The sequence below is a fragment of the Echiichthys vipera genome, assembly GCF_963691815.1.
Source record: "Echiichthys vipera genome assembly, chromosome: 2".
NCBI classification, from domain to species: Eukaryota; Metazoa; Chordata; class Actinopteri; order Perciformes; family Trachinidae; genus Echiichthys; species Echiichthys vipera.
In genome coordinates, this window is record NC_139827.1 from 8,265,185 (window position 1) to 8,292,551 (window position 27,367).

Here is a 27,367-nt window from a genome sequence, read left to right on the forward strand (position 1 = left end):
AATGACTGACTAATTTAATACATAAATGAGCAGATCATAAAACAGTGGACCTACTTTCTTGTTGCACCAATAACGATAAAGGTCACATGATTTAATCACAACCACATGAGTTTGTCATGATTTTGGAAATACCCAAAAGCATCCTGGCAGAGATGTGAAAAACATTTCCCTCTTTTCTGTTAATGAATTCTCTTTGGACAGGATATTATGTCCAGATGCCCGGACCAACAGGATGTCCGGGTCACTGACTTCTCGCACAAGGACATTTTGTAGATGGTTGTGACGTGGTCTGAATTAAGATCATTATTTCGAAGACGGTCTTTCCTCATCTGAGGGAGACATGAACCTCAAACAAGCCGTAACAAGGAAACAAGCCGTGACACAACGTTGACATGTTTAAGCAGATATGGTGAAATAATTAGCAAACAAATGCCTGTTTACACACCCAGCAGACACGGCGCAACATTAGCATTCTTTCCTTTCTTGCTCTATTTTGGTCTCTACCAACTCCTGAGGGGAATATTTGGGCTCAAATCAAGCTTTCCAGTGCAGACGTTGTGGGAATGAATCAAGACATTCACAGAGGGAGTTGAGGTGGGACCCCCTGATAAGGATGCCTGCCAGCTGTATACCTCTTTTTAGAGCCATACTGGCATGAGTGAGCTGACTGGGAATGTGGAGGCAGTCGGCCTGCATCCTGGAGGGATTATATCTCCCATCTGCCCTGAGATTTCTTCCTCTTCTTCTTCTTCTTCTTCTGGGATCTGCAAGAACGAGGTGGAGATGTCTGCTGCTCTGCTTCCACTTGGCTCTCAGTCCTGCAGCCATGAAGCTCTTCTATTGTCTATTGTTTGCTGCACACACAAATCTGTCACCTCTCATAAACCGTACATACAACAAGGAGGGATGTTTTTTATTGCATTTCAAACAAGCTCACCTAATATTACACAAGAGGGTATTATGAGTCACGCAGGGAAAGCCAGAAACATGTATTTGTTTTCCTGTTTTTTGTGTGTGTGTGTGTGTGTGTGTGTGTGTGTGTGATTGTTTTCGGGCCAGCCATGTGTGTTTTGTTTCACGGTAACTTGTGAGTATTCTTTGAAAACGTGTGTATTTTTTTACCTTTATGATCTTTAATATCCACTGCTGCCTGGGCCTCCAACAGCAGAGAGATCAGCTCCTTGTTACCACCCAGAGCAGCATGGTGCAGCGGCGCCAACCTTCACACAGACACAGATTATGTTTAAAAATACACATATTCGTATAGTGTAAAACCAGAGCATAACTTTGCTGAAATAATCTTCAGCGTAGAGCAGCTCCGCCCCTCAGCACTGTGTGAGCGACGGGAGGGGGCAAATGACCTACTTCCATTAATAAGCAATCTCTCTACCCCGGAGCCAAGCGTGCACACAGCTCGCCTCTGTGTGTGTATGTGTGTGTGTGTGTATATCTACGTGTGTGTGTCTAATGGATCCCCGGTGACTATAAGGGCCGGGCCCTGGAGTCAAATCCACGAATCATCAGTCATTACACAAGAAGTTGAGTCCAATTATCTGATTCCAATCAACATAATAAAAAGATCTTTGTTATCGGACGGAGCCAAATGAAACACAAACGCAGACGAAGCATGTGCACATTAAAAGCTTAACCGCTCACAAGTCTAAATATAGCTAAATCTGAAAAGTTGTACATTGAGAGATGATAAGAGAACATTTATGAGCAAATTATGAGCTGTGAAACATTGGTGTTTTATTACTATCTATCTATCTTTGAACGATAGATTAAAGCTGAGGGTAATGTGTAAAATGATGATGTTGGATGATCAAATCGCGTGTCAGCTGCAGAATCAGAGACTTGTAAGAGTTTGGTGTTTCGACGTCACGGCATCCTGCTGTTCACCTGCACATCAGTTCAGCGAGGTGAAAGGTCAAACCACTGGAGGTCAGCACAGACAGCACAGACAAGATGTTACTCTTTAAGTTGCAAACAACAGTTACGAAGCGACAATATCACTTATTTGAAGTTGTGTGTTATGATGAAACTTTATTAGTTTGTTTTGATGAACCTCCTATTAGATGTAGGCGTGGTTTAGATTGCAACACTAGATTTCTAAAAACTCGCAAAAACCAATCATGAGACCCATTTCCTGACCACCTACACTAACTTAAATCATTCAGATTCAATAACACCTCGAGAGACTTTCTCCAATCTGGGTTACTATCTAGATGCAACCATAGTTAAAGTGAAATTCCTGCGTAAAATCCTACCAGGGTCTTTTTTTCGGCAAATGCCCTCATCAAATAAGCCTTCGAGACAATTTTTGTCATCCAACAACTATTGATGGAGAAATCTGGGAGAGGCCTCACACACACACAAACACACACACACACACACACGCACACGCCACAGAAAGGTTTGCATCACCCAGGGAGGTCCAGGTCACATCTTTCACATCCAACACGTGGCAAGAGGAACTAGCATGGGTGCAGGGGGACGAGACCCTTAAAATTATGATTTACTAATACAACAGTTAAGTTAGCAGTGATACGTTGGCAGTTTAAACAGGAAAGTTAAACACAGTAAAGTATTCCATGTGCAGTACTTTCTAAATGGTATGGCGGGCCGATTATGTTGGCAGTTGCATACGGGCAGAATTAAAAATCACTTTTGGTCCCCCAGTCCCCCCCCCCCCATCGGACATCAAATCTGCCCCCCTGGGAACTAGATTATGAGCATAACACCATGTTTCTGGACACCTGTTTAATATATGTCCAATATTCACTCTCTTCTAACTCTTAGGTGTCCTTAGCTGCTAAATGCTTCACTTTGTTCACCAGCTAGTCTCTAGTTGTGCCTGTCTGGTGGTTGGTGCTGAGCAGGTGGTATGTTCAGTGTTTTTTTTAGAGCTTTTTCACTAAAAACAGCCGTCTGTTGCGGCTGAAAATTACGCAATGAGAGTGAGTGACGGTAAAGTTGCACTCCGGACAGCTAAATAATGAGCTAGAAACTCACTATAAAGCTCTGTATAGATGAGGAAAGCTGATATTTGGGCGATAATTCTCTGTCAGTTCATCGATACAAGCGACCCCTTTCACACTGTCATTTAGTCCAGTGTATCAAACTATTGACTATTGAAGGCACATTTTGTAATCCCTTGGGGGGTTCTGACCTCCAGGTTAGGAACCACTGCCCTAAATACTGTGTTGTGTCGCCCAACAACACCATCAAATATATATATGTACAGTTGAATGATATTTTGAATCGAATGTATTTCTGTGGTTACGATGAGCGTAACGAATAATACTCATTGTCTTGATACGATGTCAAGAGCATAAAAACAAAGGAAAGAAGGAACAAAAGAGGCAGGAAAAACAGAGGATGAGGGAAAATAATCTTAAAATAAAGGACAATGAATATGTGGAACAAAAGCACGGAGAACATGGAGTAGAAGAGCTGTAGTCGCTCACCCATCTGCATCCTGGATGTTGACGTTCACTCGCTTTGCTGCTCCGAGGAGCTCTGAAACAAACAAAGAAACACAGAGAATAAGAGAGGAAAGAAGTGGACAAAAACAAACTTCTTACAGAAACGGCCACAATTTGAATCTATTCAAGATTCATTGTTTGTTGACGGCTACTCTTTAATTCCTGTGAGCGCTCTACTGTATAACAGTCTATCTTCTATAACAGTCTGTGTTACATGAAAAATCAAATTATGTGTTTTTCAATTGATAATAGTTGTATTAAAGTCATGTTTTTCCACGTAATTCAAATATCAAATTCATTAAAAGACTAAAAAGCTATAAAGTTTCGATTGTTCTGTGTGGAGTTTGCATGTTCTCCCCGTGTCTGCGTGGGTTTTCTCCGGGTTCTCCGGTTTCCTCCCACAATCCAAAGACATGCACGTGTTAGGTTAATTGATGACTCTAAATTGCCCGTAGGTGTGAATGGTTGTCTGTCTCTGTTCGTCTCTATGTGTCCTGTGATAGACTGGCGTCCTGTCCAGGGTGTACCCCGCCTCACGCCCGATGTCAGCTGGGATCGGCTCCAACCCCCCACGACCCTGACAGGGACAAGAGGCTGAAGATGAATGAATGAATGAATGTTCTGACCTAGTTGAGGGCTATTTTAATGTTATAAAAGACATTATTATTATGCACCAGCCACATGTTATGCATCTCAGATCTCAGTAAAGCAATATTTATTTTACCCTCTAGCATTTAAAATAACTTAACAGAGTAATACTCATTTGTGATCTTTTTGAAACTGAGATGAAAGAAGTGTGTGTGTGTGTGTGTGTGTGTGTGTGTGTGTGTGTGTGTGTGTGTGTGTGTGTGAGTGAGATAACCTTGATCTTTGACTGGAGCATCAGAAAGATAAAGACACCAGACAGCAGGTAGAAGCACACGGATGCAAACACTCGCACAAACCAACACACAACACTCTGAAAAGGACAGAGAAAGCGGCTTGTTTGTCTCTCTGCCTTTACTTTTTTTTTTCCTTTTTTGGCCAAACCCTCATAATCCACAGGCCGTAATCTGTAGCCGCTCTGTAATCTGGGGAAAAGCTTCTCCTTCTCTCCGCAGCTCTAACTGCACTTCATCTCTTCATCCTGCTCTCACACTCTAATTTTCGCTGTAATTTGCTAAAGAGCGCGTGCTGATTGGTAGTTCTGCTGTTTCTGTTTACACTCTGCAGCTGACATCATTCTCCTGCATGTTTGTGTGTGTCTGTGGGTTCCCTCCGATCTATCTTGGATTAGAAAATACAAACCACACCCACACACACACACACACACACACACACACACACGCACACACACACGCTTCCCAGCAGATGAATCAGTGAGTGTAAATATCTGTGTCACCGACCCCCTCCGACCACAAACTTATGGCAGCGCAACGACGTCCGACACCCACAATTCTGCTTCTCCCTCAGTAGATTATCCTTCTTTTATTACATGGAGTCCGGATCATGGCATTACTTGATAACAGCCCCCCCTCTGACCCAAAAACCGCATATTTAATCAAATACTCATGGAGCTGACTAAGGCGGGGATCCCTCTGTCCTCTGTGATGGCGCTCAAAAAACCTCCTGCCTAACTGCATCAGTTACATTTAATACCTTCAATTTCAGATTTATGTGTTTTCTCTTCTCTGACATTAACTTTTTTAAGATCTCTAACGTAATATTTCTCCGACGGTGTCCTTGGACCAGGGTTATTTTGTTTTTCTTTCTTTTTATGATAATTTCAGGCATAATACTGCAACCGAGCCCCGGTTACCATAGTAACCCCACAATGTGCCATTCACACAGACTGTCAATCACTTGGCAGGGAGTACTATGATATTATTTTTGCAGCATCTCCCTCAAATTGTAACTATTAAAGAGGGTATTTAAGATAATGCACCCTTTATGGAGCCCCAGTTGTTACGGCAGCACAACACAAACTAGAGAAATGAATAATATGCATAGAAGGTAACAGAGATAGAGACAATAAGACAATAATAAACTAAAATAGAAACTTTCCATTGATACAAATACAAGAGTATTTGGAGGCAAAATGACATCAACAGCGTAGATGAGATGATAAGATATTGTTAAGAAATGAAACTCAGTGTTTGTCTGCATTAAGGCCCCTTACACATGATACAAGGTAAAAAACGCTTTGCGCCGGCTGTTCCATTCATTTCCTACGGAGGAGGAGGTAGCGCCCAATGTAGCTGCGTGCATCACTCAGATTTGCCTCTCTGCTGCTGCGCTCAAAGTTCAAATCGGTTGAACTTTGACATTGTTGTCGCTGACCTTTCCAAAGCGCAACCAATGACATAGAAGCTTTGAGTGTAATGTTTCCTAGGCAACCAGAGAGCGCCATCAAGCCAGTTAGAAAGATGGAGGAAAAACTTACTGTTTGCGTGTCTGAGTTTCCCGAACTATTTAACGTTACAATAAAGTCGTAACATGAACATGAAGAAAACGTAATGATGGAGGTTTATAAGCATCACACCAGGTTTGTGAAGAGGCAGTTTAGGGTTGTTTTAATACTAAAGTTGATGTAGCCGTTGGGTCTCCGCGCCCAACCTCGCAGTGAGTCCAGCGCAAAAAGCGCATCATGTGAAGGCCCTTTAAAGTGTAATTCTGGGGTGAAATCATCCCATGGTCTTTTTCAGCACTTACATACATCACATAAGCCATCAACCCTTTTTTTTTCATGTAACAACTATTAACGGGAAATCAGGGAGAGTCGCTAACAGCCGGACGTTGCTAACACTGATTAGCTCGGGGCAGCACGGTGAAGGCATTAAAACGTCTTTTTTAACCACTAATACTGCTCAAAATAACACCAAACCTCTGCAGTAGCATGAGAAGAGTCCATACACATAAAACAAAGCACCAATGGGCTCCTTCCTTTGGGATTGTATTTGGTAATCGACTTGAATGGTGAAATAGTGAATTGAAAGATGATCTCTGAAAACGTCATCTCTCTCTCTCTTTGTACCTTCACCTTCCGCTCCCTGTCTGCTCCTAATGTCATCAGATAGATTCCACCGCGCCCGACCAACAACCAATCCGAGCCAAGGAGTCTCTGTCTTTCCGTGTATTGTTTAGCTGTAAAAGGAGAACGTTTGTCCGGTTGGTTGGTTGGTTTGCTGGCTGGTGGGCGGGGCTTGACTTTGTCTCAACTTGGTCCCAAACTTTCTCAATGCTGTGAAACACATACGGCGCTTATCAGCGGATCTCCTAACACTCCGGTCCTTGGGCACTTACTCACTACGGAGACACGTCTGACCACATTGCCATGACACAGACCTGGATTCAAATGGGTGAAGTATCCCTTTAACATAATAAAGTACAATATGGTTTGATAACGTTAGGGAAACGAGAGAGTATAAAATGTAGGAGTGTAGTTATAAAGTATAAAATATCAAAATATAAAGTTTTTAAACAAATATTTGAGATGAAACCATTTCACATTTTAATTTGAAGGTTAGGGTTAGGGGTTAGGGTTAAGGTGGGTTAGGGTTGGGGTTGGGGTTGGTGTTGGGGTTGGGTTAGGGTTAGGGTTGGGGTTGGGTTAGGGTTGGGTTAGGGTTTAGGGTTAGGGTTAGGGTTGGGGTAAGGGTTGGGGTTGGGGTTAGGGTTTAGGGTTAGGGTTAGGGTTTAGGGTTAGGGGTTAGGGTTTAGGGTTAGGGGTTAGAGTTAGGGGTTAGGGTTTAGGGTTAGGGTTAGGGTTTAGGGTTAGGGGTTAGAGTTAGGGGTTAGGGTTAAGGTTAGGGTTTAGGGTTAGGGTTTAGGGTTAGGGTTAGGGTTCGGGTTAGACCTGGATTAAAATGGGTGAAGTATCCCTTTAACATATATAGTACAACATGGTTTGATAAAGTTAGGTAAATGAGAGAGTATAAAATGCAGGAGTGTAGTTATATAGTATAAAATATCAAAATATACAGTTTTTAAACAAATATTTGAGATGAAACCATTTCACATTTTAATTTGAAGCCCTTCAGTCTTAACGGAGAGCGCCAAACTGGCCAGAAGCTGCTGGCGAAGCAACCTTCAGTGTAACCTCAGGAGAAGGGAAGGGGAGGGTTTCTCAAGGGTTCTCATTACCAGAAATGTTCTGAAGTCCAGTTTTCATCCCCTCTGACTTCCGCCTGTCATCGTGCATTTACAGTTTCAGAGGAACATGTAGCCTAAAACAAACGCCATCGCTGACACGGCTGTTCTCTCTCCGTTTCCAGACGACTGCACGCATATGTTGGCGTGACCGGACAATATAGGGCGTGAACTGTTTCACGTTTTCATCAAAAGTACAAAATGACAAAAGAATATGATGAAGAAAGTGCAGAAAAGACTAAAAACTGTCAAGAAATATGCAGATATATGTCAGAAAATAATATTATATACTCACTTTCTTTGCTTTATAAAGATGTTATTATATATAATTTGTTACTATTAACTCGTTATTACTTTATGTTGTTTTTATTTTTTTATTTTTGTATGTTAATTTTGTGTTTCCTTATAATATTGTGAAATTTTAACATTATTTAGGTGGAGGCTTCAAATAACCTCTTTGCCTCCTCCTGCACTGTATGTTATTTGTATTCTTTGTCAGTATTTGTGTATATGTTTTAAAAATAAATAAATTAATAAAGAATATAATAATATTCAAGGTTTTTTACTTTGTTAAATTTCCTCCGAATCAACTCACTTTTAGAAATCTGATTTTAAACCTCCCAAACTCTACTTGTAATTGTTTCCTTGACTGTATTTTATTTTATATCTTTGTTTGTCGTAACTGATTTTTTATTCTTTTATTTATTATTATTTATTTTTCCAAATTAGAAAGTCTTAAAGGCTTTCCATTTTTTCATGATGGTAATGTTTCTTCTCTTTGTAATATATTTATTGTAAATGAGGCTCAACCCTCAATAATCTCTCAAGTATAAATAAAAGTTTATGTTGGTAACTCTTTTCATAGTTAAAATGTTTTTAAGGAGCTCCTTTATAATAATAATAATAATAATAATAATAAAAATAATAATAATAATAATAATAATAATAATAATAATAATAATAATAATAATAATAATAATAATAATAATAATAATAATAATAATAATGATAATAATGAAGTCATGGCCAGCAGTTAGTTGGTGCAGTCGCTTTATCATTGACTCAAGACAATAAGTTGTAATTGAGTTTCAAAGGTTGAAACAAAACGTTAAGATCTATTATGCGTCATACTCAGACTTTAACATTTACTGTAGTGCCACTTCAAGTGCCACATATTATTCTTCACCTTTCTGCACCAGTGTCAGAGATAAATGGTAAATGGACTTGTACTTATAAAGCGCCTTTCCAGTCTTCTGACTACTCAAGGCGCTTTCACAGTGTTTGTCACATTCACCCATTCACACAGACACTGACACTGATGGACCAGGGGAGGCGGGGATCAAACCGCCAATCTTTAGAATGGAGGACGACCCACTCCCCCACTGAGACACAGCCACAGATATATGGTTTCATTTTGATTTCCACTGTTGTAGCAGCACTTCATTTGTTAATAAAACATAAAACACAAGATAACAGAGGACAGGAGCAGAACACTAGTCACCCTTCACATTCACTTTTCTATTATGAGGCTGATGTTTAAGGAAGGAAACTCAATTAACTCAGTGAAAGGGATGTGAAGAGCAATTACTCTAGGTGTTTATTTAATGTGTTCAAATAATTAATGCTGATTACACTTTCCCAGAGCCTAAGTTAAGCTTTTTAAAAACAGCCCCAAACCAAAACATCTTCAGTTTCCTGACATATAAGAAAAAAGAGCCGCTAATACTGGAACCGCAGAATTTTCTTTTTCAGCAGTTTTGTTTTGCCCTGTGGTCAAAAACATAGACATAGACTTTTTGTCGAGGTTTGTTCTCTCGACTTGATCCAATCGTCCTCACCTACAGGAGTCGCCATCTTGTCAGACTTTGACTCGGCCTCATTTCCTCTTACCAAAAACGGGCATGTATGTGACGTTGGGGGGAGGGAGATACGTCCATCTGGGTGACATTTACCTCCGAGGAGAAGTGAGGGCCAGCGGCTAGCTGTCAAACAAGAGGTCACGCCCCTAATTATTCATAAACTTTAACCTCCAATAAAATAAAAACTAGCCTGGTACAAAAAATGGAGATATGGAGATATACATTTTTGTACCAGGCCTTAAAAAGGTTTAATTATGCTGTGAAAACGGCCTATTTAACATGGGGGTCAATGAGAAACTGCTCTATTATGAAACCTGCCCCTAGTGGGAACTCTGAAAACTGCAATTTTTGGCACTTCTGTATTGGATCAACCAGGAAGTCGCTGTGGTTGGGGCCTGGTTAAAATACACTGTACATGTTATTATTAGTGCTAGTGCTCAGTAGGTCTATGAACCAGACTTTTATACTTTTAGGTACCGTCCGAAAGTCCTGTCATTCAATACCAAATATTAATACCTAAGGAGTAAATCTCATCAGCACAATGAGCCAAAAGTATGCAGCAGGCTAGAACTGATACCAAATGCTGGTGATTGGCTGTCTAACATTACACATCGTAGAGACATGCAGGAAACATTTGTACCATAATGTGTAATGTTTTCAGCCTGGCATCATTAGACTGATCTCAAATGTGTATTAGTCTGGGCCCTGACAGTTCGTTTCTGGATGCAGTCGGATGGACCTTCAACCAATCAGAGAAACAAAACGTGTCGGGGACAGGGAGAACAACCACGGTCAGGATGCAAACTCTCTTAAATTACAGCTAAACAGTTCACTTAAATGCGCTTCTGAAAACATTTCATGTGAGTAAAAGACAACACAGTAACAGAATATAAAGTCATGTTTGATCAGAGCTGCCTAGTTTGACCGTTTGATCAGAGTTTGAGCCTGAAAAACTGAGCTGAACGGACCTACAGACTGGACGTCATCCTATTAAACCCGCCCCACATGAGCTAAATGGTTGTGATTGGTCCGCACAGGTCAGCTGGAAATCTGCCTGAATGGACAGACGTATCTGCCAGGACAGACGAAACATGAGTTTGGTATATTCTTCTGGTTTTCAGGCTTTATTGTTTCTTTTAGACAAAATGGATTTGATAAAATTGGGTTTAGAAAAAAGAAAAGAGTAATTCTGGCACTGATAACTTTATTTCTGAATGCCTCTCAGTGCGTTTTAGTTAAGTTAAAAGTTGGAGGACAGTATTTTGAGGGGTTGATCAGCACTTCTTGTGTTCTCACTCTCCAAAAAAGCAAATAAGGAGAAATGATCTACAGTATGGCTACACAGTGGTGTAGTGGATAGCACTGTCGCACCACAGCGAGAAGTTTTCAGGTTCGCATCCCGACTGGGGCCCTTCTGTGTGGAGTTTGCATGTTCTCCCCGTGTCTGCGGTTCTCCGGTTTCCTCCCACAGTCCAAAGACGTGCACGTGTTAGGTTCATTGATGACTCTAAATTGCCCGTAGGTGTGAATGGTTGTCTGTCTCTGTTCGTCTCTATGTGCCCTGCGATAGACTGGCGTCCTGTCCAGGGTGTACCCCGCCTCACGCCTGATGTCAGCTGAGATCAGCTCCAGCCCCCCGCGACCCCGACAGGGACAAGCGGTTGAAGTTGAATGAATGAATGATCTACAGTACATTGTGTTGACTGCTGGTGTATCACAGAGCTGCTGAGTTTAAATGCAGCTGTTTAGAGAAAACAAGAACTTTCTGAACTGCTGCGCCGAAAAACCTTCATCTATCGTGATTGCACTTTGATCGCGGATAGGTGCAGGTGCATTGTATAAATTACTTAGTGCCCGTTTCAGTCGCTTTCTGCAACATAAGAGATACAATTACGATAAGGATGTTCTCATACCACTAAGATAAAAAGCTTTAATGCAACGGAGCATAAGATAAGGAAACCTTTACCAAATGGTTTAGAAATACGCCCTGGCCCGTTTTAATGTCCTCTGTTTTAAAGTGTAACACAAACTCAACGTCTGTGTCTGAACTGATGCAATAAAACTTTTTAAGAACTCATCTGACGGAGGATTTCTTTAAACAGCAGACAGTGGGAGGTGGATTTTGTGATTCCAGAGAGTTTGTTGATATTTTATCACCCTAACAAATAAACCCCTCATATAACTGCTCATTTTTAACCGTCCCTCTAACTGACAATTACGTTTTTTCTTTGTATGTCCATGGCTTTCACCCTGCCGAGGTCTGTGTATGAACAGCTTCCTTCATTGACAGTACATCAACTCTTCTTCTTTGTCTTTCTTCTTCTTCTTTCTCTTCGTTCTCTGAAGTTGCTAGGAAGCAGATTTGGATACCTCCAGACGAAAACCAGGCTAGCTGTTTCCCCCTGTTTCCATTCTGTATGCTAAGCTACGCTAACCCGCTGCTAGCCTCCAGAGGGTTGCACAATGTTCTCATTGAACTCTCTGCAAGAAAGTGTAACGGGTTGTTTGCTTTGACAGAAGGATACTGAATACTGATTGTAACTAATTGATTATGCAGTAATCTTTTAGTAATAACTGAAACTTGAGTTGATCCATTGTTCAGTGATCTGTTAGTAATGCCTCGGGCTCTGGTGGAGGGAAGTGAGTGCAAGAGTAGCGCATGGATCTCCTCATTCCTCTGACACCGCTATTTCCCCGTTTTAAGTTAATTACTGTACATGAAGCACGATTAACTTGACAAAATATGTTAGGAATCATTTTCGCCATGTTACTGTCACGTTCTATGAGTCCATAGAACGCTCACTGTATTCTGATTGGTCAAGAGGACGTATCGCATTTTAGGCTAAAAATAGGTTTGGCGCTGGTCGCGATTTGGAAAGGAACTGCATCTTGCGGACCATTTTAAACAAGGAAATATAGAGATTTGGCATTGAACACTGATGAAGCAGTGAAAAGGTTCTGTATACAGCAAAGTGGCTCAAACTCATTCTTTTTAAATTTGGCTTTTATCTCGTTTTGTAAAAGAGCTCTTCATATATTTATATCGCTTTAATTTAAAGAAATTCAACACTATAATCCTGCTATTTCCAGCACCTTGTTGTTCTGAAGTGCTTTAAAGTGTTTTTAAATTTAAAATGCTGAGCATGTCTTTCGCAGCATGATGCAGTAACTTTAAAAGGGCAAACAGGAAGCTTCATACTGGAAATATGACCAATTATACGTAAATAAAGCTTCAAATAACCTTACCCTCTGTGGTTGAGGTGACTAAAGGTCACTATTTGAGGAAATACGGTATAATACAAATCCATTGCGATACTTTTTAAACAGGTCAGATGAATTGCAGGTAAGTGACCCGGCTCGACATGCCAAAGGTAAAGAATGACCCGGCACGTCTTTGAGACTCGGACCAAATGACTCGAGTCACACATGACATTTTGACGGAGCAAACGACCACGGTGCAGCGCCTTGCTCTCACCTGCTGCCCTGAACATCATTAGCATGCTGTTAATGATACCAACGCAGTCAGGCACGTGACTAACACCTGATGTGTCGACTGTAGCTGTGTGTGTTAGAGGTGTCTGTGTGTGCGGCCCTCCAGCCGAGAGACCCGACTTCCTGTTTAATTATTCAAACATAAACCTGCACACACACACACACACACACACACACAAACACCTTCCCTTTAACCTCTCCATCACTTCCTGTCTCTTTATATTCCTGTATTTATATCTCACTGTTTCCCTCCTTCTGTTCTGCACTCTCACTCTTTTTCTCTCCCATACTCCTCCTCCTCCTCCTCCTCACCCTCCTCTCCCTCGCCCTCCACCCTCCACCCTCCTCCCCCTTTCTCTTTGTCAGTGTGCAGTGGACTGGGCACTCAGAGCTGATCTGTTCTGGCATTTGAGGAGAAGCATTTTTCTTTTTCATGGCACTGCTGGAATGTCCAGAGACAAACACACGAGAGGAGAGGAGACAAGAGGAGAGGTGAGGAGAGGAAACAAGAGGAGAGGAGACAAGATGAGAGGAAACAAGAGGAGAGGAAACAAGAGGAGAGGAGAGGAAACAAGAGGAGAGGAGAGGAAACAAGAGGAGAGGAGAGGAAACAAGAGGAGAGGAAACAAGAGGAGAGGAGAGAAGAGGAGAGGAAACAAGAGGAGAGGAAACAAGAGGAGAGGAGAGGAAACAAGAGGAGAGGAGAGGAAACAAGAGTAGAGGAGAGGAAACAAGAGGAGAGGAAACAAGAGGAAAGGAAACAAGAGAAGAGGAGAGGAAACAAAAGGATAGGAGAGGAAACAAGAGGAGAGGAGATGAAACAAGAGGAGAGGAAATGAGAGGAGAGGAGAGGAAACAAGAGGAGAGGAAACAAGAGGAGAGGAGAGGAAACAAGAGGAGAGGAGAGGAAAAGAAACAAGAGGAGAGGAAACAAGAGAAGAGGAAACAAGAGGAGAGGAGAGGAAACAAGAGAAGAGGAGAGGAGATGAAACAAGAAGAGAGGAAACAAGAGGAAAGGAAACAAGAGGAGTGGAGAGGAAACAAGAGGAGAGGAGAGGAGAGGAAACAAGAGAAGAGGAGAGGAAAGGAAACAAGGGAGGAGAGGAAACAAGAGGGGAGGAAACAAGAGTGGAGGGGAGGAAACAAGAGGAGAGGAAACAAGAGAAGAGGAGAGGAAACAAGAGGAGAGGAAACAAGAGGAGAGGAGAGGAAACAAGAGGAGAGGAAACTAGAGGAGAGGAAACGAGAGGAGAGGAAACGAGAGGAGAGGAGAGGAAACAAGAGGAGAGGAAACAAGAGGAGAGGAGAGGAAACAAGAGGAGAGGAAACAAGAGGAGAGGAGATGAAACAAGAGGAGAGGAGAGGAGAGGAAACGAGAGGAGAGGAGATGAAACAAGAAGAGAGGAAACAAGAGGAAAGGAAACAAGAGGAGTGGAGAGGAAACAAGAGGAGAGGAAACAAGAGGAGAGGAAACGAGAGGAGAGTGAAACAAGAGGAGAGGAGATGAAACAAGAGGAGAAGAGAGGAGAGGAAACAAGAGGAGAGGAGAGGAGAGGAAACAAGGGAGGAGAGGAGACAAGATGAGAGGAAACAAGAGGATAGGAAACAAGAGGAGAGGAAAAAAGAGGAGAGGGGAGGAAACAAGGGAGGAGAGGAAACAGGAGTGGAGGAGAGGAGACGAGATGAGATAGGAGATATGAAAGAAGAGAAAGAAGGAAATCAGCAGAGAGTCAAACAGGAGATGAGATGGAGGAGAAGACGTGAAGGCAACAGGAGGGGAGGAAGGGGAGAGGTTTGCTGATGAAATGGGAGAGGAGGAGAGCAGTTTCAAGGCTGTAATTGAAATCTAATTATCACCTCGAGTCCCAGCTGACTCCACGTCACACACCCGCACCCGCACACACACGCGCACGCGCACACGAGTGCCACATACGTGCACGTAAGTCTGCACGTGTGCACTTACAATCATCACATTATTACCACTAACATCTGGCATCTTCACACACCAATAATCCCCCTGTCCCAGAGCAGTGCAGGACACACACTCACTCACTCACTCACTCACTCACACACACACACACACACACACACACACACACACACACACACACACACACACACACACACACACACACACACACACACACACATACACACACACACACAAATGTTCGATCGTGGAAAATGGGTGACAAGCATCCTCCTAATTTTTTTATTTCATTGTGATGTTCACATGTGCAACGTCATCACTATCTCACTCAACGTCATAGCACACACACACACACACACACATACTCACACACACACACACACACACACACACACACATACAAACACAGTGCACCATTTAGGCTAAATGGCATCACATCCGATTTAGCCTGCACTGTCCTGACGGATTGTGTGTGTGTGTGTGTGTGTGTGTGTGTGTGTGTGTGTGTGTGTGTGTGTGTGTGTGTGTGTGTGTGTGCGTGTGTGTCAGGAGGGTGGAGGGTTACTGACTGGCTTTCCCTGGCCGAGGTCTCTGCAGGAGCCGCTGAGCTGTCAGCAGGTCCTCGGTCTTCACGGCCTGGAGCAGCTCCTGGTCCTTCCCCATGTCCCGCCTCGGTCCGCTCGGTCCCGCTCTCTTCCTCTGAGCCCCCCTCTCTCCGCCGTTAATCCGCTGCTACATCCTGCCACCGCTCCGGGCCTCCCGCTGGAGCTGAGGCGCGGAGGGACGGATGCCGCCGGGAGTGGGATGCTCCGATTCGGCCAGGAGCCCAGCGCACGCCCCGCTCTTCCTCCACCTCCACGCGGTGCTATACCGACACACACCGACCCCACCGACCGGACCTCGCGCTCTACCGGGATGCTCTCCTCCGGCCGTGCAGGAACACACTCGCGACAGATTGCACTGATTCTATCCGCGTGACGACTTCACCGGGTCTACGTGCGTGCCGTGCGTGAAAACGGTGGAGCTCGAGCGCCCTCCTATACGACGGGTCAAATCCGCACCCCCCTGAAATCTCACGAGCCCTCAATCCGCAGAATAACACGCACGGGTCGCTGATGTTTAACGTGTGACCGCTGTCACCGCCGCGGTGCTGGACCAGCTCGCGCCAGCTTCAGCGCGCACACACTCACACACACACCCATTCACAGTCACATATGGCATTACATAAACACGAGTGTTTGTGCGCGCGCCACTCCAGTTGTTGTAATCCCAGTTCTCGTGTTTTGCGCGCGTGCGGGGCGACAAGTCAGGAGAGGTCGTTTTGACATCGTAATAAAATTGTACTCATCCGCGTGCAAGAGGTGCACTCAGCGCGCGGGACAGAGGGTCCGGGATCGCGCGGACCGATGAGACAGTCAGCAGCAGATAAATCTGGTTTTATTCATTCATGTTTTTCTCTGCAGCCTCATGTTTATTACCACCATTTTTATTTATTTTATATAAATGATTTAATCTTTTAAATCCCTTTTGTATGTGTGTTTTATATCAGGCAGACTACTTTAGTATATTTGCTTAGTTGTTTATAAAACCTTAAAACACTTTTAATTGCTTTGTAAATAAACCGGCCTCGCCTCTATATGTGTCGCAGTGGCGGTTTTACGTCAGCATTGTTTAAGGTTAATGAGGCAGGGATAATTTGAGGACAGGAAAAGTGTGTGTGTGCGTGTGTGTGTGTCCCTGGTGCATGGCTAATTTAGACTAAAGGGGCCACTGAAAGTCAGATTTGGGACAGGAAGTGGAACAGCTGACAGAAGACTCAATCAAAACTCTGTGCGTGTGTGTGTTTGTGTGCGTGTGTGTGTGCGTGTGTGTGTGTGTGCTTGTGTGTGTGTAACACAAAAGCCCATCTGATTGGGAGGGCAGATAGATTTTCAGTTGAGAATCAGCTTTATACACAGTTATTATTATTATTATTATTAATAATAATAATAACTGTGGGCAGGGGCGTGTCCAGACTTTTTTGACTGAGGTGGCCCAAGTGGGGTACCAACTTATGTATTGGTGGAAAGTAACTAAGTACATTTACTCAAGTCCTGTACTAAAAGGTTGAATATGTAGAAACTTTATTAAAAGCAATATTTAAAAAAATAAATAAATAATAATACATCCACGGGGTTTGTTGAGGGGTACAAAATGAAAGTATTGCTTTTCCATTAAAAATTTAGTCTGAATTAATATTTAAAATATATATTTTTCAACAGGTTTGACAAAGACTTTCTTTCACGTTCTGTTACCAGTGTAGCAGCCAATAGCGTTGGGCATTTGCGGGTTGCCAGGTATGTCCGTTGTTGCTACAGAAACAAGGAATCATTCTTAATGAGGGCGAGCTAATCGATCACACAGCACTCAAAGGATGACTTCCAGTTAAAGACCGGCTAACGTTAAATACTGTTATCAGATTAATTGATTAGTGTAAATGAGTCGTTACCTTGTGTGATTCATCACTGACATGGAGCAGGCTGATCGCTTGAGACACTCGGAAACAAACCTGGCAACCCGGCTGCTGGAATTATTGTCTGTTGTTGCGACTACGATCTTGAGACACTAGATGGCGCTGTTCTGCTCTTTCTCCATATTCAGTTTTGCGGTACTTGTTGTGCTCTACTTGAGTAATTCAGTTTGAATCTACTTTAAACTTCTAGTCCTCTACATTTCAAACTAAATATCGTCCTTTTTACTCCACTACATTTATTTGGTAACTTCAGTTTCAAGTTGCTTTATAGATTCTTAGATTATTAAAACAAAATACTATCAACAAATTAAATAAAATATATTGTTTTAGATTAAGCTACACAGAAGTTTGTAAAGTAAATAAACATTGAACATGATATTTACATTAATCCATCAATAATTACAATCTGATAATCTACTGTTCTGAAAGAGGCATCCTGCATAATGAGTACTTTCACTTTTTGTACTTTAAGTTAATTTGAATGTTAATACTTTTACTTAAGTAACATTTTGAATGCAGGACTTTTACCTGTAACAGAGTATTGTGTAGTATTACATTGTGTGTTACTTCCTTCCAAGTAAAAGCTCGGAGTACTTCTTCACCACTGGCGTGTAGTTTCTGCACACACGTCAGGGTAACATGAAACTCTCCACGTTCCGACTCTTTGTCTTTCAGACGCTGTAGTGAGCTCAGCTGTTAAGAGTGAAGACGTTTGAACACTTCAGGTCTCTAATTTGTGGTTGTAGAGTTTCATGAGGCTGCGATTATCCTTGAGGTCACAGCAGTTCATTTTATACAGTGAGCTCAAATTTCAAAAATAGTCAGGTTTACAGTCAGATGCAACGTCAAGACTCTTCATGGACCCCAGTATGCAGAAATATTCAAACACACAATTTTAGAATAGGCCGAATGTCACTTTTGTGCTGCATGAGACAAACTGCATGTCTGTAAAGAGGAGTCTTGTAACCATAGAAACCATTTCATTCAGATATCTTGAGGTCAGAGGTTAAGGGACCCCTTTGAAAATGGCCATGCCCGTTTTTTCCTCGCCAACAACCCCTTACAGACAAGCTAGCATGAGGTTGGTGGTTCACATGCATTACAGTATTACACTAAAAGTTTCATTTATTCAACATGAACAAACATTTAACAAAGCGTCACACTCTTTCTACAGTTGTTTCTGCTTCCCCAGGACAGAAGACAATAACACACACGTTAATGATTTCAAGCACTGATGAAAAGTCAAGTCCAAATTTTAAAACCGCATAAATAAATATTGTTACGTTGAAACTTAATCAAATGGCTACATGTAACGTGAAAGGGGTCGCTCTCAGAGAATGATCCCCAACTCTGCAGCTCTGTGGAGCATTTTAGCCTCTTTTAGCCGACTGTTTCGGTTTTACAGGTCTTACTGTATAACTGAGTCTCCGCTGCTCTCATCGACCCCCGTTAGCAACCAGAAGAAACATTTTCCTATAAAGTAATTCACTAGCTGCTAAAAAACAGTTAGAAAAGACACCAAAACTACAGAAGCTGAGAGCCGCCGCAGCTGCGATGATTCAATTTTAATCTCTAGTCTCAGGATAACTAAGATGTTTTCCCATAATAAGATAATAACAAGGTATTTAACCATGTGAGAGGTTAAATACCTGGATCTCCACACCAGGTAGTCAGATCAGCCCCAGCCTGGTCAGATGCGTACATGAACTGATGAAGCCTCTTGGATGAGAGGTGACAAATAACCAAGTCCAGTTGCTTTTGACTGAAATTGCTTTGAGGATAACGACGACCTGGACAAATGAGAACATTCACAGGCTTGGTGATTAATTAAAAAAACAAAACAACAAAAAGTACATTTCTTATGATACCTTCATTCAAATGAGGCAAGTATATTTCAGTAATCCTGCTGATATCTTTAACTAAATACTGTATGAAACTGGATTATAAAACATGTGAACTATGTGCTTTGATTTAGTGATTCAGCCATAATTTATATTATATTTATTAGAAAACAACCTGTTGCTTTCTCATGAAAATTAGGTATTCCTCCCAATTATCCAGAGAAACCGACCAATTGTTTTCCCAAGATAATGAGATAATTAACCCATTATGACCACAACACCTCTCCCTTTGTCCTGAGGTAACGAGATAATTACCTCACGATCTCGGGATAACAGGATTAAAAACATAATTGCAATCACGGCGGCGCGTGGCTTGCGTTCAAAACAGAGTAAAACAAGAGAAAACAATTACACTTCAGTTCCTCATGTGGCCAGAAACACATAACTGTTTGCTGATATTTCAGCCATAACGTGATAAACTGGTGACACGTACTTGTTTTTTTTTGTTTCCCCCTAGTGGCCAAACATCACTTGAAGCAGCTTTAAACAGCAGCAAATGTGACATTTGTACGGACGTTGCAATTGCTGTCATGAAGGTTGTGGTGCAGCAGTTTCAGTTTCGCAAACCAAGTCTGTATTTTTCATAAACATTCTTTTAAATCCTTCATCCGATAAAAATCATTACGCACAGAAACCTTACACACGGAGTCCTATATCGGAAATTCTCAATACAAGACAGTGCAGAATATTTTGTGCTCCTCGCTTGGACAGTGCTAGATCCAAACGAGGCTGATGAATGAACGACATGAGGAAGAAGCCAGTGTTTTAGGGGGGGACGTAGAACCTGAGTCCGTAGGGACTCGGCTTGGGAACCGGCAGGTCCTTGGTTCAAGTATCTCCTGAGCACCAAACACCCAACTGCTCAAGAGCGCCTGTTTATGGGCAGCTCCCTTCTTCTGACATCCCTCCAGTGCACGTGCATGTGTATTTCCTGTGTGTGTGTGATAACATAACAAACGGACGAGGGATTGATAAAGTATAGACGAATCTGGCGAAGTACAGGAAGTGGTGTCTCCCTCCGGTATACGCGTGATTGAATAGGAGCTGTCATTGGAAGTGTACCTTTCTACAACCATCACAAACCTTTACCTCATGAAGAGGGCTTTTAATTATTTACCTCAGCTACTGATTAATCAGCCACCTGACGTTTACATTGTGGTCATTACAGTTACAGCAACTCCCGTTCTATTTCATAATAACGCCATATTGAGTTAATTTGCTCTGTTCGACCACGGTGGCCTTGATAGAGGCGTCTAACGTGAGCTAGCTAAGCAGTGTTAGCTTAGCTGACATAACTTTTTCACTGTGTTAAGCTCGGCAGCCGCATGCTATTCACTGTGAGACTGACGGGTGTGAACCAAAATTTAGCGTCTGTTGGACCAAAGTCACCTCTGTTTATATTCTCGATCCACTTCTGGTGAATATCTTGGTTCTATGCACGCCCAGGGAATCGATGAAGACCGTACGACCTCAGACAGGGGGACTCTTCATGAGGTAAAGGTTTGTGTCTTTTACATTCAGTTTTTTTCCAAAGCTGAAGTTTCCCACTGCTGTTGGAGCAGCAGAGAATTGCACAGGTTTATTCCTGAGTTCCTAGAAATCGTTGTCAAAAGAAATGCTGCAGAAAAAGTACAGGTTAAAATAGAAAAGGTACACTTATAGTGACAGCTCCCATTCAAGCGTGCAAGGGAGATGCCACCGCAGTAATGGCGGCGTCGCTAGATGGCTAAACACACAAACAGCTCACTGGATTTGTCTATAGCCCCTTTTCAAAGATGTAAACTAGACAATCTAAATCTGTCCCAGTTTATTTCCTGTTGCAGTGAAAAGGGAATGATATCAATCGACAGGAAGTTCACAAGGACCAAGGCTGTTGCCTAGCAATGGAATTCCGTTGAAAAGGTCTATACATTATTATTATTATTATTATTATTTAGCTGCCTAGAGCACAACCACTGCTGTCTAATCTTGTGTAAATCCTTTGTTAAGTAATCCATCTCTGATCTGAGCTGTGTGATCACCTGCCACCAGCTTTCTTTAAACTCCACATCTCAGGATCTTTTACTTTATTTGTCGTAAAGTGCTTTGTGCTGCAAGATGAATTGAATCGGTTTATCAGACGCCATTTGAACGATGATGTTTTGCGTGTACGGTGGATTCAAAAGAAACACCAAAAATCTAACCTGTCCCGGAATTTTTTTTTTTTAATTTAGGTTTCGGAGTCGGTGTGTTAACGCAAAGTCCTATTTTTTTTTTAAACATGCGACAGTTTCGAAGGAAAAATACAGACTTGTTTCACGAAGGCCTTTACACAGGATTTGTGTGTTCAAATGATAAAATGTACCATTAAATAAAAGTAAAACATAATGATAATGTGTGCAAATGAACCTTAAACAACTTGCAGATCAAAGACTTAAATTGCATTTGTGTTATTTATAAATAGCACAAATACGGAACATTTGTTTAACATCCTGATACATCCTGACACAGTGCCAGGCATGTCTATATACAACAAGGATACGCATTAACATAGTCTTTAACTTGAGGGCTGAGTCCAGGTAAGGTGCCTATATTGTCTGCTCCATATGAGCCCATCAGAGCCCTCCTGCACATCTGCTTCAGTCGCTCCGGACGCTGCTTGCGATAGGGCACCGTCAGCTTACAGGACGAGCTGGTGTAATACGTGAGCAGGGCGAAGAGTGAGGAAAAAGTCCTTTGGCTGCCGTACAGGCTGAAGAGCAGGTTGTTCAGCTGGACACGAACACTCGTCGGGCCGTCATCGCTTTGATAACTCAGAGTGAAGAAAACATCCGTCTGGCCGCTGTCTCTGCAACAACGCAGCAGCATACATGCAGTCACCTTGTGTACACTAAAGGTAGTTTATTTTTGCGTGTAATGCTTTTTATTGGGTATGCGTAGAAGGATGACATTTACAAGTGCATGTCCGATTTTGTCCTTATAAGAATTTAACTAAAAATAAAAGGTAGAGAAGGAGAAACAGGGAATTTAAGACAGAATATACTGTAATCAGAGCTGCAACATTTACATAAACTACACATATTTTACATCATAAACAAACTACGCTGGGTAAACTTTAAAACAAAAGAAAAGAAATCCATTATGTGTAAATCCACAAAAATAACAGATAAAACAACAACAAAGTGATAGATTACCTGATGAGGAAGGTACCCAGTGGTGCCCGTGAGAGTATTCCGTGTGCCTCCTCCATGGCCATTGATCCCCAGTAGTAACCACTGTGTTGGAGCTGCTTGTAAGTGTGTTTCACTAGTTTGTACTCCGCCGCGCTTCTGAATGGACGGAGGTGTGTGGGCAAGCTGTCAGCGTCGGCTCCGGGGGCTGGCTACAGCAGACAATGTATTAGAATAAAGAACATAAATATAAATAAAGTTAGTGCTAACGTAAACATATATATTTACAGTTTCTCGATAGAAGAAGAGTGCGGCATTGTCCCTCACTTCCACCATCTGCGTGTTACCATTCTCCAAACCCAATCGCTACGGGAAACAACAAGAACCTCCTCCGCACCAGCCTACATTTAGGTTGTCTGAGTTTTTTTACACTTATTCCAGAGTGTACGTGCAGAGTAACCAGACCCCTCTCCAGCGCTGTAGTAAAAAGACGCTAGAATTGGACATAAGTCACAGACGAGACAGTAAAGCAGAGAGCTCTTTGTCGTCGAGCTGAAATTAATTTGTCAGAAAGCAAACATTATTTTAAGTAGCTTGTGTATTAACAATACAAACGTTTACAGGTTTACCTAGTTCTACCCAGGTTGTTTATATGTACAGTTCGTTATTATGAGTATTTTGAGAGATGCTATACTGTGTGAATTATAATTAAGTAATATTAATACGAACAATAATAATGCACTGCAGTGTTTAGACGCTCTGTAACATCTCTTCATGTTTTATTTTGAAAAGTAACTCTCCTCTCGTTTCAGGTCACTTGCTCTTCCTCTTGTGTCACCGGTCTGACGTCCTCCCCTGATCCTTGATTGTTTCCACCTGTGGCCCCCCTCCCTTCATGTGTATGTAGTCCGTGTCTCCCCCCTCCCTTCATGTGTATGTAGTCCGTGTCTCCCCCCTCCCTTCATGTGTATGTAGTCCGTGTCTCCCCCCTCCCTTCATGTGTATGTAGTCCGTGTCTCCCCCCTCCCTTCATGTGTATGTAGTCCGTGTCTTCCCCTGTCTCGTTGCCAGAATATTTCGTCCGTTATGTCGAATGTTTCCAGCTCGTTTCCACAGCCTTGTTTCATGTCAAGAGATCCAAGTATCCTCGCTCAGGTTTTTGTATTCCCTCTTTTTCATAGTAAGATTTACTTTGTTTTTCTGAATGCTCTTTTGCTCACCCTGTTATCCTCCTGGTCGGAGCGACTTCTTGTTCTGTGTTTTATTGGCTCAGAGCCTTACGTTTTGGATTAAATAAATACCAGTTTGACATGCGTACCTCCACATCTGAGTCCTCATTCCTGCCAAAGTCTGACAGCCAACGTTCAAAGTCCAAAGATCAACTCAGATAATTGACAAACTGAAGGCAACAACCTGCACATGCACACTAATAATAACTTAATATAACTTAATAATGATTGTTGTTACAAAAACCTTCGTTGTACTCAGCCCAAACATGGAAAGCCTGCTATTTGTTACTGACAAAGTGATGAATCATCTCATATGCATGTTTTTTAGAAAGCATGTTTTTCCCATAATAAATGTACTCAAGTCCTGCACCATAAGTTAAATTCTGAGGCACTTGTACTCTGCGTTTTAAGCTACTTCTCCTCTACAATTCAGAGGGGAACAGTTTACTTTTCACTCCACTACATTTATTTGACAGCTGTAATTACAGATCCGGATGATTAATATAAAATCTAATTAACAAATTAATTACAATGTATTACACGCTGCATATAAAGTAGTTCAAATCAGCCCGACCTTTTACAGCTGCAAAATTAAAATGTTGGTATTGTATGTTTCTGCAAACCACAGAAACGTTGATATTTAATGTCATGGCCAAAGTTTTACATCTGTATGCAAGGTACATATCTGTTACACACCGTACTTTCACCCAGAAGGCTGCGGTTCGTGTCCCGACCCATGAAAGTGAAAGTTAATTACAAATCAGTTGAACTCATTTGAACCCATATCACGATCTTTTCCTACAGCTAACCGCGCAGTTTTTACGCCTAAACCTCGGTAACGTTAACAGTTTTTTTTTTTTAATTCACTAAGTTAATCATGTCTGTATAACTGCGACCGTGGAACATCAAAAGGTGTCGGTGTGTGACGAGTAGGGGATAAGAAACGTACAATGCCAATGTTTTATTCTGGCGTCCTGGTTGTTAAAAGTGTAATTCCCACACAAAATCCTTCCATGGTCTTTTTCAGCACTTACATACATCGACAGGGCTCTCAAGCTTTGAAGAGAGGCAAGAGTGACGTTCTCCCCTGGACGGGGGAGTTTTTCAAGCCTTTTCTTAAAAAGAACAGACAGGAAATGGGGTGAGAGAGAGAGGGTGAGACGTGCAGCAAAGGGCCGCAGGTTGGAGTTGAACCTGCGGCCCTTTGCTGCGAGGACCTTCAGCCTCTTTTCATGGGGCGACTGCTCTGACCACTCAGCCACCGGCCGCCCTGAATGTAGGACATTTACTTTTTCCAACGCTGGATGTAAAATTAAATACATTAGTCCTGGTGTTTGATGTCTGACTTCCTCTCTCTCCAGCCATCTGTGCCCTGTTCAAAAATCAATACCCCAAAGCAATTAAGTCCACAAAGTGTGATTCACAGTGAGCAAACACTGAGTACTAACCTGGCACCAGGTTTCAGGTTCCTCCTCGAAGTTGAGTTTTTTCCAGTGCAGTAAATCCAGCTGCCTCTCTGTCGGCCCTTGGCTCTCTGGTTGAACTCTCCCTGGACTCTGGGCTTGTTCTGGTCCTGCAGGCTCCTCGGGGGGTTGACTTTCTGTCTCAGCTGCGTGGTTCTGTTTTTGGCTCTTCACTACTGCTCTACCAAGATTGTCTCTGACCATCCTACAAAGGAGAATCCACGTCTTGACCACCTGTTGCTCCAGTTTCTCCACGTTTCACTGGCTGATCCTCCATCGCTGACTCCTCGCAGGTTGGTCATCTGCTGCTCAGTGCTCTGTCCGACGCCATGCTGCTTTAATCAAGTTTTAGCATCATCATCGAAACCTTCTGGAGGGGAGCAGAGGCTGGATGTGCTCAGCCATCTGTCACTGAGGAATCTGATGAGTTTAAACACAGAAACAAAAACAACCCCCGTCAAAACCCACTGCATTTAGCATCATCTTAAACCTGCAATAACTTTTCACCTTGGACAGTGGAAACATCACATTTTAAGATAATATGACAAACTTTTAGGTAACAGCTACTTATTAACACGCCCAGCTGTTACGGCACAACATTGCCATCGATTTAAAGTCATGTTTCTGTCCTAAACTCGCTCGCTTTTACCTCCTGAATAAAATATCTGGGTCATAAGCTGCTAAACGCTCCTCTGTGTTCACCGGATAGTTGCTAACTTTGTCCGTTTGCTGAGCAGGTAGAGTTTAGGCAAGGCAAGGCAAGGCAACTTTATTTGTATAGCACTTTTCATACACAAGGCAGACTCAAAGTGCTTCACAGCACAACATGTCATGAATTAAAATGCACTACAGAAAGACAAAGAGAATAAAAACATAGACAATAATAAAAACGTCGTCCGGAGCGACGTTAAAAGTGCAAAGATTTAGCAGAAAGCTAAGTTTTAAAAGTGGTCAGAGTGAAAGTCTCACATCTTCGGGAAGTTTATTCCAGCTGTTTGTTGCATAATGACTGAAAGATGCTTTTTCCTTGACTTGATTTGAACTGATGTGTAAAAGGTGGGGTTTTAGAGCTATTTCACTGAAAACAGCTGCCTGCTGATGTGGAAACCAACACTATACTTGTGTGTCTTTTTCCTTCTTTAATGTCAAATAATAAACTCCCTGGTTAATAAGGTTAAACCGTAAAACCGTCACATTTCCTCCTGCATGTGACTCAGTGTGTGTGTGTGTGTGTGTGTGTGTGTGTGTGTGTGTGTGTGTGTGTGTGTGTGTGTGTGTGTCCAATGCAGAACCACTTCTCATGTCATGTCTCTGACAATAAACCGCGTTTGTGTATCATCAATCACTGGGAAGGGCGGATGTACCCTAGTCACAAAAATGCTTTCACTTTCTCCGTCAAGCGACACAAACAAGCAAAGATTTCCTTTTTACGATAATGATGTTTAAAATACTCCATGCTCACACTGTAGATTTCATGTAAAGGAAGTGAAGTTTATTCATAAAGCTTTATAAAGCAGGGAAAAGTCACAATGTGCCGGGAAATCAAAGATAAAAGCAAAAGACAAATAAAAATACAAATAAAACAAGCACAAAAACTTAAAAAGTAGGTCTTAAGAATACTTTCTCAGTATGCTCTAACTACAGTTTGTTGTCTCTTTTATGTTCTTGTAATATTTTGCTTTTGTTTTAATGCACCTTAAACGTTTGTTCAGTGCTTTAGGCTGTAGATAAAGCTTAATAGTCAATACGTTATGCATTACTTAGATTACAGTCAAGTCAAGTCAAGTCAAGTCAGTTTTATTGTCAAAAATTGCAATATGCATGACATACAAAATGCAAAAAATTAAATTACAGTCCTCTCAGACCCAGTGCAATCGGCATATACATACAACATAATAAAAATAATAAAAATATACAAAGAGTAAAAATATACAAAGAGTAAAAATATACAAAGAGTAAAAAATGTAAAGTGGCAGTGGATTGTAAAGTGAATAAGATAATAATAATAATAAATAGACAGTAACAGTGCAATGACATTTGTTGAATTGAGGGCTTAATACAGGGCTTTAAACATACGTTTCAGTTGTTCTTTCCTTCTCCCTTTGTTTGTCTTCTTATTGTTATTATAATATATTTGCTTTACCTTTGCTCAGATGCTGGAGAGTGCATGTGAAAATCACACAAACATTTCAATCTCAGCCCGGAGCCTACACACTTGA

General features: G+C 42.0%; 2 protein-coding genes across 2 annotated transcripts in view; both read right to left on the reverse strand.

Moving 5' to 3' along the window:
• The window catches only part of LOC310961899 (caskin-1-like), a 41,346-nt gene extending 25,375 nt beyond the window's left edge, over nucleotides 1-15,971 (reverse strand). Inside the window, exons 1-3 of the mRNA XM_083934193.1 lie at nucleotides 15,464-15,971; nucleotides 3,468-3,519; nucleotides 1,123-1,220 (exon numbers count right to left, since the gene is read on the reverse strand). Of these exons, the coding sequence (XP_083790319.1) occupies nucleotides 1,123-1,220; nucleotides 3,468-3,519; nucleotides 15,464-15,557 (244 nt within the window). The 5' untranslated portion in view covers nucleotides 15,558-15,971. The remainder of the gene's footprint in view (nucleotides 1-1,122; nucleotides 1,221-3,467; nucleotides 3,520-15,463) is intronic.
• A 5,838-nt stretch (nucleotides 15,972-21,809) lies between these two features.
• Nucleotides 21,810-25,431, reverse strand: socs1b (suppressor of cytokine signaling 1b; the record flags this gene model as incomplete). The annotated part of the gene is made up of 3 exons (XM_083922221.1): nucleotides 25,134-25,431; nucleotides 22,481-22,668; nucleotides 21,810-22,134 (listed from the first exon to the last, which is right to left on the reverse strand). The coding sequence occupies exons 1-3, from the start codon at nucleotides 25,350-25,352 to the stop codon at nucleotides 21,810-21,812; spliced, it is 732 nt and encodes a 243-aa protein (XP_083778347.1). The 5' UTR covers nucleotides 25,353-25,431.
• Nucleotides 25,432-27,367: the final 1,936 nt, after the last annotated feature.